Source organism: Argopecten irradians, chromosome 1, assembly GCF_041381155.1.
Source record: "Argopecten irradians isolate NY chromosome 1, Ai_NY, whole genome shotgun sequence".
Lineage (NCBI taxonomy): Eukaryota > Metazoa > Mollusca > Bivalvia > Pectinida > Pectinidae > Argopecten > Argopecten irradians.
In genome coordinates this window covers 38,888,600-38,905,918 of record NC_091134.1, presented here as the reverse complement: position 1 = coordinate 38,905,918, position 17,319 = coordinate 38,888,600, and the positions used below count along the sequence as shown (strand labels likewise).

The window sequence follows — 17,319 nt, the reverse complement described above, 5'->3', positions numbered from 1 at the left end:
TTTGATGAAATAAAATATATCATTGATAAAAATGTTAAAAATCAAAGGCCCCAGTATCGAGCCCTGGGGGACACCTTTAATGAGGGACACCCACTCGCTGGTGATGCCCCCCAAACCAACCCTCTGCTTCCTGTTCCCCAGGTAGCTACCCATCAGACGAACAGCATCACCCGATGCCCCATAAGTTTGCAGCTTCCTGAGGAACAGGTCATGCGGAAGACAGTCGAAGGCCTTGGAGAGATCCATCAAAATAGCCCCAACCTGGTTGCGGCAATCCAAGGCCTGTCTCCAGTCCTCCAGCATGCGCAGCAGAGTGGTCTGGCACCCAAAGCCCGATCTGTAAGCAGCTAAAAAAGGATGGAAGATATCTTTAAAAAAGGATGACAGCTGATCATGCAGAATTCTTTCAAAGATTTTAGAGATGCTAGGAAGTATGCTCACTGGTCTATAATTACTTTTGTCTAAAGGGTCGTTTTTTTTTTAATACTGGTGTTACTTGAGCATATTTTAATTGATCCGGAAAGGTACAGTGGGATATAGAAAAATTTAGGAGATCCGTTTAAGGACGGAAGATTTAGAAAAGATATGACAGCTCATGAAATGACGGCCCGTTTCAGAAATTGAAATGGTAAGTCTGGTACCCACAAGTTACATAAATTTTAAGGTTGCGGCAGCGAATATCAAAGGAAAATGAGTCGTCACCCAACATCAGTGGCCAAACACAAAAGAGCTTGGAGCGTATTCATGCATTCAAAATGTTAATCCAGAGTGATAAATCCATTTCACAGTCACTTATATATCTTTGATTAAAATAATATCATCCGGACCCATTGGAATTCTGCTTCATTACTCTTTATTATATTCAGTTTAATATTTCAGTTTTATACAATATAGTCGTGTGCTTCAAAGTATTAATGGGGAACCTGAAACAAAAAACCAAAGGATCAGATCAAAATATTATTTGGGAGAACCATGCATATATACAAACCTGTAAAATATGATATATACAGGCCTATATATCTAATGTTGCACAATGCATACGTATACTACCTCTTTAATCAGCGATCTCATTTGCCAATTTAATTTACTGACTTAAAAAAAAAAGCAAGGGCCTATATATCGCTATATGTTTGTAAATGGAGCTCGAGCACATCAGTGTGGTTTGTAGTTTGTACATAGTGTTAAATACGGTCTCTGTCACTCAGCTGATGGAGCATGCTTCTTTGGCTTAGTTGATCAGTTTTTCACACAAGAGATCCAGGTTTGATTTCTGGTCAGGCGCTTGACAGGAATCATATGTATGTTAATCATTCCCTGCTCTTTTACTTGGGTACCTAACTAAATAACCCATGGAAGGTTTTTAGATACATTTCAGGGTTCTCACTAAGTTTTTTAAATAGATGGTTGAAAATTAATAATAGGTGGTTGCATTGAGGGCTACAAGCCCCCATGAGGGCCAATACTTATTTCTGACAAAAATAGCAGGTTGTAAACAAGGAAATACATGGCTGTTTTTGCCGGCAACCAGCTTTTAACGAGAACCCTGCATTTAGTTTTGGACAATGGTACTTATATATGAGCCGCCGGCTGGGATTTAGGTCCTTAACTTCTAGCCAATGAAAAGGGAGAAAAATGGGAATTCCGTCAGACGTAATATTTTTGTACTATTTCCATTTCGCGCGAAAATGGAAACCTCACTTGCGTCATAAAAACGAAAAATACTCTTGATATGTCTATTTATGCATATACCTCAAATAGTTATTCCGAAACCTTATATATGTCAGTTAATTTCTCAAACAATAACATTGGCCGTTAATGTTAATAAAAGTATTTAATCAACAGAAAATATCGAAGCGAATGGGGTTTTCCCGTTTTCTGCAGAACACACTTCCGGTAGTTTGTTTACATTCGCTACGAAGATGTGACAGAACGAAAGTGTTGATTGTAAGGCACGGGGAAGTTTACCATGTCTGTTCCACCAAATTTTAATGTTGTTGGATGCGATAGTGAGCTGGCGGCAGAGATAGATACCGATTTTAGCCATTTTTTCCCATCTACGAGCCGGGGAAATAGTACTGATGAAGTACATGTATCGAGTCAGGTTAGCGGTGATCATCAGTTCCAGGAAGATGAGTGTGATTTCGACATTGGAAGTGATGAGGAGGACAGCGAACAGTACTACGGTAAATCAGTAACACACTCACCTATTTTGAATACCAGAATGAGAATTTTCGTCAGAAATGGTAGTGAAAGGGATATTGAATCTGATCAAGAAACATGTGTTAGTGGTGACGATAATTTTGAGGATGATACGGAACAAGAGTGTGACACAACTCGTATGTGTAGCAAGGGTTGCCAAGCAAAGTTTCGAAATAGTGACATTGTGGAGAATAGACTGAACATACAGGGAATGGACAGAGATGTCAGAGACATGTTTATAATAGGCCAGCTTCAGGCGTGTGGTACAACAAGGAGTATGGATGGTGTATCTAGGCCTAACGTGAAACGACATCGGTTTGACTACCAGTTCCAGAACACAAATATTTGTAAGTCATGTTTCCTCTACATCAACAACATCAATATACATTATCTTAAAAATATCAGAACCCATTTTATTAAGCATGGTGCGGTTCCTAGGATACATGGAAACACAGGGAAAAAGCCCAAGAATGCTGTAACATATGACCATGTACAACAAGTAGTACAGTTTATTTCAAGGTATGTACAGTGTATTTATGCACATGATGTAATTTATAGTTATAACTCGATGTCCTCCTATAAACTACAGTATTCGTAGATGAAAAGCAGAATATTCAAATACAAATGTACTCCATGTACATGCAGAATTAATGAAATGCTCTGAATTATTAATTTTAATTTTATTTGATTTAAGCAAAAGTAATATTACAAATCATAGACTATTACATTATAAATCACTTGTCATTTAACTTCAAAATTTGAAATAATTTTTTTTCATCCGTTAGGTATGCAGATGAAATGGGATTGCCTGAGCCTGCTGCCCCACGTGGACGAGATAGCTTTCCGCCAATTTATCTACCTGGCAGTGATACTTATATATCTGTTCATAAGAAGTACACTCAAGTTTGTCTGTGAGTATTAGATGAACCTCATATCTGGTATTTATTAATACTAAAACTCTTAATGAATAAATGTCACCATATACCCATCCTCGATACCCCCAGAGGTTCCGATCACTTACAATCTCTATACCCCTGAACTCTCTCATAGTAAAATTGAGAAAAAAATCTGAACCAAACACAGGCCTGCAAAATTTCCTTTGAAGACTACAGAGAGAGTGATGCCCAACTTCAAAGCCACACAGTCAACAACAGTGTATCATTGGACAGCTCTTTTGATTTACAGCAAAGGACTAAATTGTATAACCTGTTCTGTTCTGTTGCCTACAGTTTTACCATGAGATAGTCCATAGGTGTAGAGATTGTAAGTGATTTGAACCCCTGGAGTATCGAGGATGCCCTGTACCATATATAATAAAAAATTATATTACTGTATCATCCTTAGTGTGCTTTTGTTTACTCAATGGCTAGAACACAATATCTTTTAAAAGTTTTGCTAAATTGTTTAGGCATAAGAATAATAATTCAAATTTACTACTCTATATCGTTTCGCACAATCATGAATCTTAAAGATAAAATGATGGAATCTTTTTTATCTTCAACAGTGAAACAGGAAACAGATGTCTTTCCGAGACAACATTCAGGAGAATTTGGCATCAGTGTCTCCCTCATATTCAATTTATGTCCTGTAAGACTGATGTTTGTCACAAGTGTGAATCCTTCAGGAATTGCATACAGAAGGTATGATAATTATTGCTATGCATATATGCAAAGTTATTTATAATATCATAATACATGTACTTCCTTGTGATACAGGTACCATGTTTTAAAGCCCCATTATGTTTTGGGGTGAAAAAAATATCGTCATAAAGTACCAAACTTTGCTGAATAGTAGAGCATATATCCTTATGAAAATATCCGCTAATAAAAAATGCCCAACATTTCCATGTTTTTCAAAAACAATAGAAAACCCGTCTACGGAGAGGGGGAAATCCGTAGTTCCGCCCCAGAGCCAAAACAATCTAGTACGCATGCGTAGGCACATAAAAAGTGGGATTTCCCTAACAAACTTCAACATCATGCATGGCGAACACAACTCGCCAAACTTATACATGTCAGCGAACACACATGCGTCTGTTGGAACGTGCACATAATTTAGCGGTCAAGTTGCTCGATCGCGATCGACTGCACGTTACGAACCCACGCATTTTCCACGCGTGGACCTAAAATTCATGTTGTACATGTAACTAATGTATTTACATGTAGTTTCTATATAAAACTAGGCTAAAACTATTTAAAAAGTGTAATTTGTTCTTGAATGGAAAGCAAGCAATTAACAAAATTATAATTACTATTTTATTTGCTGATCTTATGTATTTTGTATTAGCGATTTATAGATGCCTATATGGCCTAATCTGGCTTTATTGAAATGTACATCGAAAGCAAACATACGTTTGTGTTACCTGATGAGGCCTCCCATGGGGTGGCTCGACAAAACTCGTAAACAAATGAAAGTAAACACAAACACGCCATGTCGTTACCTGCTATATAGATCTTACACTTTGGTTCTTTGTATAACAATACAGCGATGTATACATTCATACGAAGTCTGGTAAGCCCACATGTTCTACCCCATCGAAGACCGAACATAAACTTAGACCAGTGTATCGGCATTATCAGATATATCCATGACAAGTGATCATGATCATGAATTACTAACTGAGTACAATCCACATTGTAGCATAAAATTATTAGTATGAACTTTAAAATTACTACATGCAGAAACATAATTATGTTTATGTTACATGTAAAGATATATACATGTATATGAACCACAGGTGTTTGGCTCTATAGACATTTTTTCTACACACACACATATATGTATATGTGTGTGTGTGTGATACCGTGTCAGTATATAAAGAGAGAAAAATGTCTATAGAGCCAAACACCTGTGAATGAACCACATGTAGGCCTATGTGATTCATATCATCTCATAATTCACTGCATGCACGGGACAGGAAAAGGAATGCATGTACAAAATGTAGAATAATTTGGTTTGATTGAATAGTACTAAGAAATGAAGTATAAAAACAGTCAGTTAATGATTTCTATACAGTTCATCAAGTGAACTAAAATCTGATGGAAAAGTATACCAGAAAAGCTAAAGAAACCCTGGATCAGTCCTTCATTAAAAGAAGAGAACATGGGAAAAATATCCGTTTTAATAAGACTGGTAAAGTCCTAGCAGGTATCACGAACCTATTTTTCTTACATATTTTATTTAGCGCATAAACTTTTAGACTTGCTCCATAAATCGAACTTTTTCTATGAAAACAAATAGGCTGAATGCTAATAAACATAATTCACGTTCGGCGTAAAATGGAATGCACACTCGTGAAATTAGAGAAATTTCAGTTTCAATTCCCTTTTCCTTTTTACTACGTACATGTATACCGTACTAAGAATTACGTACTGGCGGAAATTGATAGTCCGCCAGGTAGCATCATGGGTCAAAATAATATATGTTGTGTCTTTTTAATGATGAAATAGTCTGGCAATATTTATATCCCCTTAGTTCACTCTAATACTGACGTTTGTACGAATATAAATGCGAGTCTTTGATTACTTTAATTCGTTCCGTGTACATAAAAATGTAGGCCTACATGTATATTTAAAAATGCTCATACGATAATTAAGACTCATGCACCTGGTAATCAATACTTAATGTATATGATGATCCTTTTCTAACCACACGAAACGTAATCGAGAAACATTTAATCAGTTAATTATACAGAAATAAAATCTCGACAGGTATCGGTATATAGCCCCCCGGTTGGAATATAAACCAGAAAATTTTTACATGTATAATTGATAAAAAAAAAAATAAAGGAGGTAATTATAATAGCAACGGTATATATGTCAATTAAGTGCTGGGTCCTAACAAACACATATATGTTGGGTACATGAATACTGAGAATAGATACATGTATGTATAGATGTAATATACGATATGTATACTATCGTAGATAACGAGCAAAGTAATATATATAATACAGACATGTCTCAACATACAGATTGACGTATCTCGACTAGCACCGATTCCAGTAATCTTTCATCTACATGTACTATCACATATTTCATAGACATAAGAATATCGTTTTAAGATACCCAAAGAAGAAATAGAAAGCAGTTATACATGTATATAGTAAGCTATTGGTCCACCTCTTTACGTATGTTCTAAGTATTTTAGATATACTGTGCTCTCCTAACTCTCAAATTATGAATAGATTAGTAGTATCATGATATTTACTTATCAATATATAGTTTGGGACAAATACTGTATTTATCTCAAATTATTACACGAGAGGAAAGTTAAAATCAACCGATCATTACCAAAATTGACACGGCCACGTGTTTATATTGGTACCAGGTACGATAAAATACCCCATATGGTGCCCCATGTACGCATTTCACTATTTACACACTATTTTTCGATTAATACGTATTCTGTATTAAGCTTTATATAAACTATTTGTAACCTTTGACAGGACACATTTATAATTTGTGAAATCTGATATGTATCATATTCTAAAACAATTATAGAACATTGTATTGCTCACCGTTTGCTCAAAACTGCTCTCTCTCTCGGCCCTGCGTGTTTTTGTTTACTATCCGGGTACCGAACATACGTATACACGAGGTATTTTTAACTATGCAAATCAACCCGTTCTATTTTAAGAATTCTTTACTAATTGATAATTGCGTAATTATCTTCATTGGAAAGAAACCAAATGAAGAACCTTTCATAAGGGATGTTAATATATATTTTAGCAAAGTTTGGTGAAAGCATAATGGGACTTTAACTAAAAAAATTCTTATAAAATGAAATAAGAAATGAAAATCAAAAGAAGGTTTTGTGAACAAAAGAAATTATTTAATTTTTTGAAATATCTTTTAAGCAGTGATATTTTTTGTGTCTAAATTAGTCAACTTGCTAAAAGTGAAATATTGTAAAATATAAAATATGTTTTGACAAGATTTTGGTACATTAAAGGCTATCACAGGGACGGACAAAATGGAGGCCACTACAGACTTTGCTAACCACATTTCATCAGCTCAAATGGAGAGAGATTATTATCGAGAAAGGTGTCAGGCTGCTATTGCAGGTCTCCGAGATCACCCCAAGTCACATGTTGCTATTCCTCCAGCGTCCCTAGACCTCGATGATGTCCACTACACCTTTGATTTTGCCCAGAGTGTACTTCTACCCACCCATTGTAGACAGGAAGGTGCTTTGTACTTCAGGTAATTTTGTTTTATTAAATGCAAACTGTACACCTATATTTACTTCAGGTAATTTTGTTTTATTAAATGCAAACTGTACACCTATATTTGAGTTGAATGAGAGGAAATCATTCAGTGACTGTGTTTTTACATTTTGAAGTAGTGATAGAAACAATTTAAATTCCTTGCAGATGTTTAATATATTTTCATGTTAGATCAACCCACATAGGCAGTTATAAAGTACTGTCCGTAGGTCAGATTTTTTTTCTTGGTATGCTAATTTTTCTATATCTCTTAAAGCTGGCATATCCTGTAATAGTCCTGTTCATTTACAAGATGTAAAATAAACCAAAGTAAACGTATGTCATAATTTGTTTTGTAAAAACTTATTTAATTAGTATCACTTTCAATATTTCTGTCCTATAAAATTCACCATCATCAATCTGATATATTTAACACTGGATCATGCTTTCTCTCCTGAATTAATTAGGTTTTATGATAATATACTATATTTCTTAATTTTCAGATCTCCATATAAAGCCAATCTGTTTGGTATTTGTAATGATGGCCGCACATTACAGACAAACTACTTGTTTGGTGAGGATCAGTGCATAGGTCTGGATGGATCACAGAGCCACTCAGCTAACTCTGTGATATCAATGCTTCACCATTATTTTGAGCATCATGGGGAAGGGGAAAAGACGGTTTATCTTAACGCAGATAATTGTGGTGGACAGAACAAGAATCAGGTATGAAACACATTCAACTGAGGTATTGTGATAAAACATGTGCAACCCTGGTCAATATAAGCCACAATATACTGCTTGGTTAGAACTTCTCTATAGAACCCAGAGGTCCCGAGTTCGAACCCTTGAAGATGCAGTGATTATGTTTATAAAAAAAAATCATGTGCTCTGTTTGTAATTATTATGTAAATTAACATACTCAATTTATATTGTATTAATTTCAGAACTAATTTTGTAGTACTACATATTCTTTTTTACAATACATTGAAAAGTACTTGTGATGTGACAGCAGTGTTAGACTGTCAGTGCACACTGCATACATTGGTATATTCATGCAGATTTTTGACATAGCTTTCCAGTCATGTGATTAATACAATCATCACAATATTACTGGTTTTAAACTGTAATCTATAAGTCTCTGACTCCAAATGACTTTTTCCTGTAAGCATTGTGTGATTATGTGCAATACTATTTTAACAAATATCCATATGTGACATGTCCCACCCCATTTTATGATAACAGATATAGATCAATAAGAGTGTTGGTTCTGCTTTTTATAATGCAGTGCTATTTGTATGTTTTAATTATTCAGGTTGTCACAAGCTATCTCGCATGGAGGGTCGCAAATGGTTACCACAAAGACATCAATCTTCACTTCATGAAACCATACCATGCTCGATGTCTTGTAGATGGAATGTTTGGTATTGCCAGAAGGAAAATTCGGTGGAATGATGTTGATAGTTTGTCTGACCTCAAAATGACCATTGATGCGTCATCCACACATAACCAGGCAGATGTTTATAGCGAGCTGTCTCCAAACTCATGGATATGGAGGGACTGGAAGCAGTTCTTTAAACCTGTTTTCAGAGCTGTACCTGGGATTACCAAATATCACCACTTCCACTTTTCTTCAACCAATACAGGTACATTGTACTTCTGTTGTTTTTTTTTTTGTTTTTTTTTACATAAACACAAAATTACAATATAAACCTTAACTTATTGTTTACCTAGAATAGTAAGGTGTTTTTCTTGGTTGTGAATTTTAAGTCAGTTATCAGGCCGGAGTGGCCGAGTGGTTACATAATGTAAAATGTCCTGATATATATATACCACACGTCTTCAGGTACTAAATGATGGTTGGTGATTTTACTCTGGGTACTCCGGCTTTCCACCAGGAATTAATGTTAAAAGGATGTTTAAATAATCAAACAAAAGGTTGTTATTACTCTACTGAAAGTATTTTACTGTGTATTTTGTTTTCATTCAGGAATGGTGAAAGTGAAGACAAGCGTTGGTGGAGATCACACAGTTGTGAGACTTCTGAAGAGAGGAAAGGAAATACCAAATGGCATGCCAGTAAGACTAGAAGCAAAAGGTCTTTCTCCAGAACGAACATGGTATTTATATAAAAACATCAGAGCTTTTGTAAAGGATCCTTCAAAAGACCTTCTTTGCCCTCTTCCAACTGTCCCAGAGCCTACCAAATCTACACAACCTCATACAGAAGAATAAATCAAAAATGGTTTTGAGTTTAATTTATTCTGTAGTTTTAGGGTTCAGACATTTACTCTTGATACTAATGTAAAGTGAAATTTGTTTAAAAAAATTGATATGATCTAATGTGTCCTTGTGAGCTTTTTTGTGTCTAACAGATAATTTTGCAGTAGTACTGATGCATCGATGTGAGTAATGTACATTGTATTTAGCTAATGAATGATCCTTTAACTATACATACAGCTGTACATTGTACATGTAGTCACTGTAAGGGTACTCAGTAAGTCAAACATCTGGAATCTGAACACATCTTACTCTTTGATTTACTCAATAGTACTTATTCAAAAGGGAGATATCCTGCAGTTGTTGATTTCTAACAGTAATAAGCTATATGTATGTAAATTATTGTACTTTTCACTCTTTGCATTGATTTCGTAGGTATTTAATGATCGTGGAAGTGAAAATCCCCACGTGATTAAAAGCAACTATATACAGTAAAATGATCTTGTCATCAGTAAAACTGGTTCCTTTTGGTTTCTGATGATTGTTTCAAAATGTCAAATGTTTTAAGTCATTACTTTTTTAACAATATACATTTGTGCCTGCAACAAAACAAAGATTGTCTGTTCATCTCTCTTCTGCCTCTCCTTAATCTGAATGTCTTTGTGCATCATGCAATGATTATAATTATAATTCTGCTTGATTCTGTAGTCTACTGTATTATGATTAATATCACATATAGCATACCTATATTCTTTTCTATCAAACAACATGTTTATGTTTATAATTCAGCAGTTTCTTTCGAAATAGTTCGGAAATTTATTTCTGTAATTTCTTTCAAAGTATTATGGAAATTTATTTCTGCAATTTCTTTCGAAGTATTTTGGAAATTTATTTCTGCAATTTCTTTCAAAGTATTTTAGAAATTTATTTCTGCATACCTGTGATGTGTTTTATCTTTCAGTTGATTATATGATTCACAGTATGTTAAGTCAATAAAGAAATTAATGTGAGACATCATGTTGAGATAATATGAGAGGGCACAAAGAGGTACAAGTTGGGTGTGAGATTGTAATAATTCGTGAAAGAGATGTGGTTGAGGTAGTGTGAGAACATGAAATGTAAATGTAGAAGTTATGAGTAATTGGATCTTTATTGTTATAATTATATAAATATATATGTTGTTAATTATCATTGTACTAAATAAATGAATCTAAACAACAGATATATATATGTTGCTTTGTTTGTTATAACTATCCATTCATTTAACAGCTAGTTGCACTTTCTAGACTGGATAACCACCGGAAACGTGTACATCATGCATTACTATAGTTCTGTTGGGTATAAGTTTTTGATGGCATGCTACTTATACATAGTCTCTCATTAAATGCAAAAAGTAAATTAAGTCCATGCAATATATATAAAGCATGTAACATACATCTGTATTATTCATCAATTAAAAAATAAAGTGTTATACAACTAACCTCAATGATGACGTCGTCAAAAATGACGTTAAACAGCAGAGGTAAAACAACGTCATGAAAAACGTCAATGTCATTTTACAAACCAAATGTTACATACATTCAATTATGTGTAATATTGTCAAATGTTGACGCACTGAAAATATTTTTACACCATTTTAATCCTTAGAACCTCTAGATTGTGAATCAACAAAAAACTCAAAATCGATTTTTTATTACTTAAGGACCTAAATCCCAGCCGGCAGCTCATATATGATCAACCCATTAAATAACTTGTCACCAACTACACCATGTATGTATTAAATATAATGCTCATGGTCCATCATACCTAATTAAAAACTCCTGCATCAGAAATGTTCATGTAATGCTTACAATATTGACCCTCATATTTAATTAACTTTGCCATGCAGTGTGACTTTTAATTAATTAAAACTAAGGAGATTTTTCTTCCTGTATAGAATAGAGATATGTTAATGACAGCACACTTCAATCATTTGGTGATTAAATTGTTTCATTTGAAATATTTGATACATCCCTGATTCAACTATAATGACTGTTTTACTATTTACTGAGAATATGTATGCACTTCCAATACATCTTAAGGAGAAATACAAAGTTTGTTCAAGGATGCACTCTATGGTTTCTTTGACACAAAGTTAGCAAAAAATGGTCAAAATTGTAAAAATTCTACATTTTTATTAGGTCATACGTGAGCCGGCGTCGTCCGGCGTGCATTGAATGACAATTCAATGAGGCTAATTCTGTTACATAACCACAAAGCAAAATATGACATAGATGTATTGTTCTACATTCCTTATGAAACATATAACAAGAAATATTGACAAATTCCACGACATTATAAAGTATTTTGGTTGATATATCCGCATGATATACCGTTGAAATTCCTAATCGTTGATCAATACAATTAAGCCAGTACAACATATATGCTGTACCCATACCCGAGCCAAAGTCACATACGTTAAACAAATGCAACTTTACATAACCACTGAAGAGTTGATGAAATTACTTTTAGACAAGAACATGCATCTAATAAGGTAAACACACTACTGTAAGAACGATTTGAGTAGTTCCAGACAAAGATTTCTTTACAACATTACATGTACACTAGCAAGGGCCAGGGTTCGGCATACAAGACATCCAACCACCATGTGTAATGGCGGACAGTAAGCGAGTTTGAACATTTCACAAACATTTCACTACAATGGGCGTTTCTGGCATATTACAGCAAAACTTAATTAATTTCTATTAGAACTGGTTTGTTTCCAAAATATGTGCAACTTTTAATATACTCTTAGACTGAATTGTCCCTTTAACTTTTCACATTTTGAACTTCTTTTCTAGTTCAAGCAGTGCAATTTAGCTGAAACTTGACTGAAATGATCCTGACATGGTCCCGACCAAGTGTTGTTATTTTTCAGGTCGTTCCGAAATCCAAGATGGCTGTCACAGCTGCCATGTTGAAAACACATTTTGAACTTTTTCTCCAGTTCTACCAATGCGATTTAGCTGAAACTTGCATGAAATGATCCTGACATTATCCCAACCAAGTGTTGTTATTTTTCGGGTTGATCTGAAATCCAAGATGGCCACCACAGCCGTCATCTTGAAAACAAATTTGAACTTCTTCAAAAGTTATACCAGTGCAATTTGGTTGAAACTTGCCTGAAATGATTCTGATATGATCTTGACATTATGACAAAGTGTTGCTACATCTCGGGTTAATTCCCAATTGATGACCATTAAGGCCCTTGGGCCTCTTGTTTGTGTTATTTATATTATTAGTAAGTTAATTTTATAACCATTCAGAAAATGTTTTAATTATGCACACTTTTTTCTTTCTACAGACAGTTTTGTTGTTCAGTGGAGGATGTAAGGCAGATGTTGGTACACCCTGTACTGAGGGTGATCCAAGTAACTGTACTACAGCTGCAGGGGAGGTCTGTGATACTGGATCTTCAACATGTGTTTGTGACACATCGACTCATTACCAAAATGGAAGTACTTGTCTGGAAAGTAAGTTATTTGCAGATCTTTATAAGATACATGATTGTCTCATCAGCATGGACACTAAATTGTAGGCTTGTGCTCATTATATTATTTTAATTACTCTTGTACATGTATTGCACCATGATCAGACATCCATCATATTATACATAGGACCTCTGTATGACCTCTGTATGATAAAATGCATTATTTATATTATAGGATGTTAACAGTATAGACTGCATGTATATACATGTAAGATATATATGTGACTTTGAGATTTGCATAGTCTTTCCTACTGTAATAATGCTGGGACATATTTGCATATACCAGTATCAGTGGTTTTTTTTGGCCAAATCTTCAGCCGAACTTCGGCTGTTTCCCCTAGCCAAAAAATGCCTTATTTCCCCAATTTTGAAGTCAAATTTCCCAATAAAAACTGATCAAATTCAATGACATTTGTGTTGATGATTTGAACCAGATTTTCATTCCTAAAATGTGTAAATATAGACTAGTTTACATTACTTAAAACAAAACATTTGGGATCAGAAACAATTTTTATTTCACAAAATGAAAACAAAATCGAAATGAGCATAACTAGGTCGCTAGGTGCACCTTCAGTTCAGAGACGTTTTACAGACATTCAAGCTAATAAAAACAATAGTCAACTGCTTTTAAGTAATACAACAATGTTTCCAGAGTTAACTTACATTATTAGTCGTCTAATTATTTTTTTTCGACATAAGCATGGAGTTTTTCTTGTGTAAAAACGATCTCTGTTCAAGGTAGGAAGTAGCACTTGGTATCTAATAATGGAGCCGGAATCCGGTTTCCGGAATTCAGGAATTTAAAAAAAAAATGATAGAGAAACAAAAAAAAAGTTTTAAAAATACAAATAGTGTTTCAAATTAATTGTTTTATTTTTCTTCTAATAATAGAAGGAAAACATCTTGTGAAATAGAATTAGAAATGTTTATTAGATAATTCTAAAGTTTTTGATTTTCAATTTTCTAATAAGTACAGTACTGCGGTAAGAAAAAATGGTATTTTTTGGGGGGCAAGTGGAATTTAATTTTGGGTAATTGCAAGTGAATTATTGGGCTCTACTTGCCCGGGGCAAGTGATTTTGAATATTTTTACACTTTTTCCCAATTTCCTCCAAATTCCGAGTTATTTTCCCAATTGAAAAGGCATGGGCTGTTGAAAATTGTAAGTGAAAAAAACACTGAGTATATGTGCCTTGTATTTTCCAATACCAATAAAGAAACCTTCAACCATTCTTGAGTAGTTTGGAAGGGGGGGGGGTGTAAATATAAATACTTAATTGTGTTTATTACTTGCATCTTTCATTATATTAATAATTAGTGTATTGAAAAAACTAATAAAATTAGAGCTGGAATTAATTCATTTAGTTATTTAGATTTAACTGCATTGTATTGAAAACAAAATTCGGGAATTCATTTTCATGAATGATGCAGAACGTGGAAGCTTATTATTTTCTATCATATTTCTAAGAAACAGTAAAAGAAGTATATATTTAGTGATAAATGTAACATGACTTATAGAAGATCCAAGTCAAATTTGATTGGTGTCAGTAATTTGTGCCTGTCTGATGAACAAGTGCAGTGCTGTCAATATTTACTTTCCTATGGTCAAATCCACTACTCGTTTGGATGAGCGAACTGGTAACTTTCCCCAGCACGGACCTATTGGTACGTCCCTAGCTGGTTAAATTAGAACAGCGCTAGCTATCATACCAAATATGGCTGACAGCAATGCAAGCAGATAATCAAAACATTTAAAGTGTTTTGCTTCTATAACATTATATATATCTAGAATAGTTTAAAGTGTTTTGCTTCTATAACATTATATATATCTAGAATAGTTGATTTTATGGGCAGTTTCCTTGTGGTAATCAAATGTTGAGGTAAAAAATCTTCCTGTTAATAAGGGAAAACTTAACATTTGCTATTGTCTAATAATAAAATGGATGGTACCAAGATCTTTCGGAGATCTTGCTCTTTAGTTTGAAACTAAGCGTCTATGTTCAGTTGTTTTAAAATACATTATTACCATAAAACACACTTTCATTTAGATAGGAAAAATATTTTTCCATCTAATGCATGCATTATGTGTATAAAAATGAATTTTTGATTTCTAAACATATAGTTTCAATGTCAATCTGGTCACCGATCATTTATTTTCTATAGTTTATAGAGAACCTGAGTTCTGATGTTCATCTGCTTAGACTATATTCTTTACATCATGGTAAACATTTATTAAACTGCATGATGATAACCTTTCTACACCAGGACTAAATCCAGGAGTATCATGTTCAGTATCACCAACAAACGCCTGTAAGGATAACTCTATGTGTAACAATAATGTGTGTACCTGTAACAACGGGTACTATGACAGTGATGGTTCGTCAGCCAGTAGTGGTACATGTACTCCAAGTAAGTCAGGAAATGTTGATCAGCCTTACCTAACAAACAATTGATGCTGTAGTTAAAGATCACATATAAGGCAAATAATGATAATAACTTACTAAACTTTATAAAATGTCTATTTATTTGTCCTCTATCATCAGACAGTGGGCTTGTCAAATCATCTTTTGTTTGGGTCTATATGTACATGTGCATCCTAAAAAAAAATCTTGTTTCTGCAATTTCTCAAAGTAGGGAGGGATATCAATCGAGTCATCCCAATAATCTTCATATTGCATTGGTAGTGTCCTCTTACTAGTACATGTACCTATAGTTTTCTGACAGCTATCATACAAAATATGACTGACAGCTATATTGGATTATGATATCTCAAGTGTTTTAAATTTACCTCTTTTTTAGATCTTTTTGGGATCTCCCTATATTAGAAGTCTCGTTATTAAAATCCTTTGACCTGGCTAGATTGAGATCAATCACTAGATTAATAAAATCTGTTACCTGTAAGTGATCGAGATCGGGTTATCTCAGTTGAGGGCTAAGATTTTGTAACATAATCCCAGCCGAGGCGTTAGCCGAAGTTAGGACATTACCAAACCTTAGCCCGAGACTGAGATAACCCGATCTTGATCACTTAAAGATAATAGATTTTATTTCTCACGCCTCTATGATATAACAAACTCAATCTATATACGCGTTCAGAGTGCAAAATTATCCCGTTTTGGGCCTCCTGGTTCAAAGCCTATCAACCATTTCTTCTGCACTTCAATTGCAGTCATTTCTTGTAAAACTATAGTTTAGTCATATCAAAGAAAAACGATGATCAATCGGTACATACCCTACTGTTTTCATAATTAAAAACAAGAACCAAACAATGCATGGTAAATGACTGAATGCACAAATTTCTAATAATATTGATTATCTGACGCGTGTGACATCACCGATTCGAGAGTATGACACGTCACATGCACGAACTGTTACATGAATGGCTTAAAATTCCGCCAATATTCATGTAAAGGTACCAGACAGATCGGACGAGATAGAAAAATCTAGCACCGGGTACCATGTGAGATTTCCTTGTCCGAGGTGCAAGAAATTTTTATCGTTATTCTATATAGCATGGTAAACATTTAATAAACAGCATGTTGATAACTATAACCATTCTACACCAGGACTAAATCCAGGAGAAGCATGCTCTTCTTTACCATCAACTGCATGTAAGGATAACTCTATGTGTTCTGGTGGTGTGTGTACCTGTAACACTGGTTACTATGACAGTGATGGTCCGTCAGCCAATAATGGGATGTGTGTTACACGTAAGTCAGAATGTTATATGCAGATACACTAGCAGCAAATTACAAAATACAAACTGGTTATTATCCCCCGCCCAACGAAGTTGGCGGGGGATATACAAATGGGTTCCGTCCGTCCGTGCGTTCGAATGGTTTCCGGAGCATAACTCTAAAACCAGTAGAGATATTTCCACGAAACTTCATACACACATTGGTCTTATGGTCTAGTAGTGCCTTTTGCTATTTTTAGGTTTTCATTTTTTGCATTTTTTTCCATAACCATGGAAACATTGCTGAAAATATCATATTTTTGTACCAGGTTCGTTCCGGAGCATTGCTATTTTAAGGTTTTCACTTTTTGTACTTTTTTCTGTAACCATGGAAACATTGCTGAAAATGGCAGATTTTTGTGTAAGAATCGTTTCCGGAGCACAACTCTAAAACCAGCAGAGATATTTCCATGAAACTTCATAGACACA

The 17,319-nt window shown here is 34.4% G+C and overlaps 1 protein-coding gene across 1 annotated transcript; it reads left to right on the top strand.

The window, feature by feature from the left end:
- Positions 1-542: 542 nt before the first annotated feature.
- On the top strand, positions 543-10,846 carry LOC138327198 (uncharacterized). Its single transcript, XM_069273182.1, has 7 exons — positions 543-2,718; positions 2,985-3,110; positions 3,704-3,839; positions 7,153-7,403; positions 7,909-8,131; positions 8,721-9,051; positions 9,396-10,846. Exons 1-7 carry the CDS (start codon positions 1,967-1,969, stop codon positions 9,638-9,640), a joined length of 2,064 nt encoding a protein of 687 aa, XP_069129283.1. The 5' UTR covers positions 543-1,966; the 3' UTR covers positions 9,641-10,846.
- The last annotated feature ends 6,473 nt before the right edge of the window (positions 10,847-17,319 follow it).

What these genes read in the sequence shown, in the direction of transcription:
- LOC138327198 (XM_069273182.1), top strand. Translation starts at nt 1,967, where the DNA reads ATGTCTGTTCCACCAAATTTTAATGTTGTTGGATGCGATAGTGAGCTG. An exon ending in TCAGGAATTGCATACAGAAG is followed by an intron (nt 3,840 to 7,152) that starts GTATGATAATTA and finishes GGTACATTAAAG; the next exon opens with GCTATCACAGGGACGGACAA. An exon ending in GTGGACAGAACAAGAATCAG is followed by an intron (nt 8,132 to 8,720) that starts GTATGAAACACA and finishes TTAATTATTCAG; the next exon opens with GTTGTCACAAGCTATCTCGC.